Below are 2,938 nucleotides of genomic sequence, written 5' to 3'. Positions count from 1 at the left end.
CACCCATTTGGATGGGAAGGCATTGGCTGGAGCCAATGTTTTGGGCTGTTTGGGTTTGTTTGCAAAGCTTTCATGTGGAAAGGAGAGCTGCTGGCTGCAAGCAGGGAGCTGCCACTGGGGTATGGCTGGAGTGTGGAGTCAGTGCTTCAAAAAGAAGTGATTTTTCAACCCGTCCCCTCATCAGAGAGTCAGAAACTAAATCCAAGAGGGTCTCTGGTCAGAATCATTTAAAATGATTCCTAAATTATCTAAAATGATTCCTAGGTGATGAAGAGGTTCCCACAGTCCTGATGGGCTGTGCCATCCTGGCACTACCCTTTCTGTGCTTCTGTTCCTGCCTATGGAGCACTGGAGCAGGCACCGAGGATGGTGAAGGTTTAAATTGCCTTCAAATGAGCATGAAACAGCTTTTTGTGTGTGAATTCTAAAGACAGTTTGGGCTTTCTCTCCAACTGCAGTTTAATGGAAATGAAGCAATTTCACAGCAGCAGGCATTAGGAAGCTTTTGTCTTGATAGTTTAATCTGGTGCACTGGGATAACCTCTTTTAACTAAACAAAAATGCAGTTGAGATGCTGCTTATTGGAACTTCTATTTAGCTTGGATTTCTGGTAGAAAAATCAGCTCCTGACTGGTAACTTAATGCAATCACAAAGTTACAACTGTCTGAACAGACCAACCTGGTGTACCCATTTCTGCCTGGCTCACTATAGGTCTGATCTTCCAGACCCTGGCATTCCATCTTCCCTGGGGAAAAGCAGGGGTTAGGTAACTCCTTATATCAGTTTTAAGGGTGGTTTTTGCTTGGAAACTCACTGATCTAGTCTAGTAAGTGGAATTCCAGCTGGTTTAGGTTCTTTCAAGTGTTGCTACATCCTCAGCTATTTAAGCACTGTGGGGGGGGGGGTTGTTGTTGTATCAGTGTTGATTGGTGGTAAAATTGATTTTTGTGATGTTGGTTGTCTGGGCATTCAAATCACAAGTCAGTTCCTTGTCCCTCCTCTGGAAACACACAGACTTATTTCTTTCATCTTCCTGGCACTTCTTTTCTACAATTTCTAATCTCAGTCATCAAATCTGTATTGTATGAAAGCGCTCTCGCTCCTTTGAAGCACTTGGGATCGCTGGACATTCACTGATGTTCACTGAAGTCTCATTAAACTAAAAGAGAAAAATTAAAGTCTTACCAAGACAGAAGTTTTTATTCATTATAAAATCTGAAACCGATAGTTTTACCTAATCACAGGATTTCAAATAGTCAGGGGTCTAAAATAAATTTCGTAGGAGTTGATAATGGCTGACTTAGGACCAAACCACCAATGGGCATCTGTTATCCTCAGCATCTGTCTGTGCCTTCTCAAAACATTCCTAGGTTTTCTATACCTGAATATGAGAACCCATTCCTGAACACCTTAGCCTGAAAGCAGGATGTTTTGTTTAGAGAGGTAGTTCCTGGGCTGCTAGATACGTACTCAGCAGCTGAGGTGAGGAGACACAACTCGGGATGGTAACCCCTGTGTTTTCCCGCTGCAGGGATTCGTCCTTACAAGTGTGAGGTTTGCAACAAGGCCTTCACGCAGCGCTGCTCGCTGGAGTCGCACCTGAAGAAGATCCACGGCGTGCAGCAGCAGTACGCCTACAAGCAGAGGAGGGACAAGCTGTACGTGTGCGAGGACTGTGGCTACACGGGCCCCACGCAGGAGGACCTGTACCTGCACGTCAGCGGCGTCCACCCCGGCAGCGCCTTCCTGAAGAAAACCTCCAAAAAACTCGCAGCTGTTCTGCAAACCAAACTGAGCCCCGTCCTGCAGAGGAACTCCAAAGAGGATGGCAAGGACGAGTGACACGGGGGCTCGCAGTGCTCGACAGCAATGAAGTTTACATGTAGGACTATATATATTATTTTTTTAAGAATAATTTTGAAAGGATCACCTGAAATTAAAGGGATGCTTTTGTTAACGGGACTCTCTTGATGTTGGTAAAACCTCAACTTGACAGAAATATTCCCATTTGTGATGGAAGCATCAGACTTTTTTTTATCTGGCCAATAAAAATGGAATGCTTGCAAAGGCTGTCACCTCTCAGATGGAGTATTTACTGAACTGACATTTGGGCAATCTGTTTTCTGTTCCAGCTCTACCACAGGTCTGAACACCCCTGACAAATCAGTTCACTTTTCCCCAGTGTATTTTGTAAAGTTAATAACTGTTACCTCCTGTGCAAACTACTTATGAGAGGTTTGGGTGAAAAGTGTTGGGTAAGAGTGGTACTCTATGCAACATTAATTAAAGTGCCTTAAGAACAGGAGTGCATTGCATCAGCAAATGAGTTAAAATGTGCAAATACCCTTAACTCTGCCCCCTGTGCAGTCTGCTAACAAGTTATGGGAGTGGGATCCAAGGTGAGTTGAAAACTCTTCTCAAAGGATGCAGAACGTTTTCTTCCCAAAGTTTCTCTACTAGCAAATGACATTATTCCAGGGCAGACTTTTGGTTGTGTCTTAGGTACTTTAAGCCACGAATTTACTTTTGTCATGTTGATATACAAGTGAAATCTTAACTCTGACATTTCTGGATTTGTCATGCTCACTTTGAGGATTATGACCACATCCTTTTAACATACACCAGTATCAACCCAGAAACCCAAAGAAAGCACTGTAATGACTTGAAAAGAAGTATTTTCTGTCATGATGAAATGCAATTTTGTGCATATTTTATGGTGTGTGTGTGTGTGTGTTTGGGGATTTTTTTTTCTCTTTTATATTCAAGTGCCTGTTCGTTAATACAACAATGCCATGAAAAGTGGGGCTGAGCTTGTGTCTTCTTCAGGAGATCAGTGCAAAACTGCAGGCACCAATCTGGCTGCTCCTCTATGACCACTGTCAGTGTAGAAGGCTCCTCCCACCTAAAATACAAAGTCAGGCACAGCCAGGACCTTCA

At 43.5% G+C, this 2,938-nt stretch overlaps 1 protein-coding gene across 1 annotated transcript in view; it reads left to right on the top strand.

The window, feature by feature from the left end:
- The window catches only part of OVOL2 (ovo like zinc finger 2), a 6,809-nt gene extending 4,099 nt beyond the window's left edge, over positions 1–2,710 (top strand). Inside the window, exon 3 of the mRNA XM_008630358.2 lies at positions 1,533–2,710. Coding sequence (XP_008628580.1) covers positions 1,533–1,843 — 311 coding nt within the window. The 3' untranslated portion in view covers positions 1,844–2,710. The remainder of the gene's footprint in view (positions 1–1,532) is intronic.
- Positions 2,711–2,938: the final 228 nt, after the last annotated feature.

Source organism: Corvus brachyrhynchos, unplaced genomic scaffold, assembly GCF_000691975.1.
Source record: "Corvus brachyrhynchos isolate BGI_N302 unplaced genomic scaffold, ASM69197v1 scaffold101, whole genome shotgun sequence".
Classification (NCBI taxonomy): Eukaryota; Metazoa; Chordata; class Aves; order Passeriformes; family Corvidae; genus Corvus; species Corvus brachyrhynchos.
The sequence above is the reverse complement of the archived record's forward strand: the minus strand, read 5'-3'. Positions and strand labels throughout refer to the sequence as shown.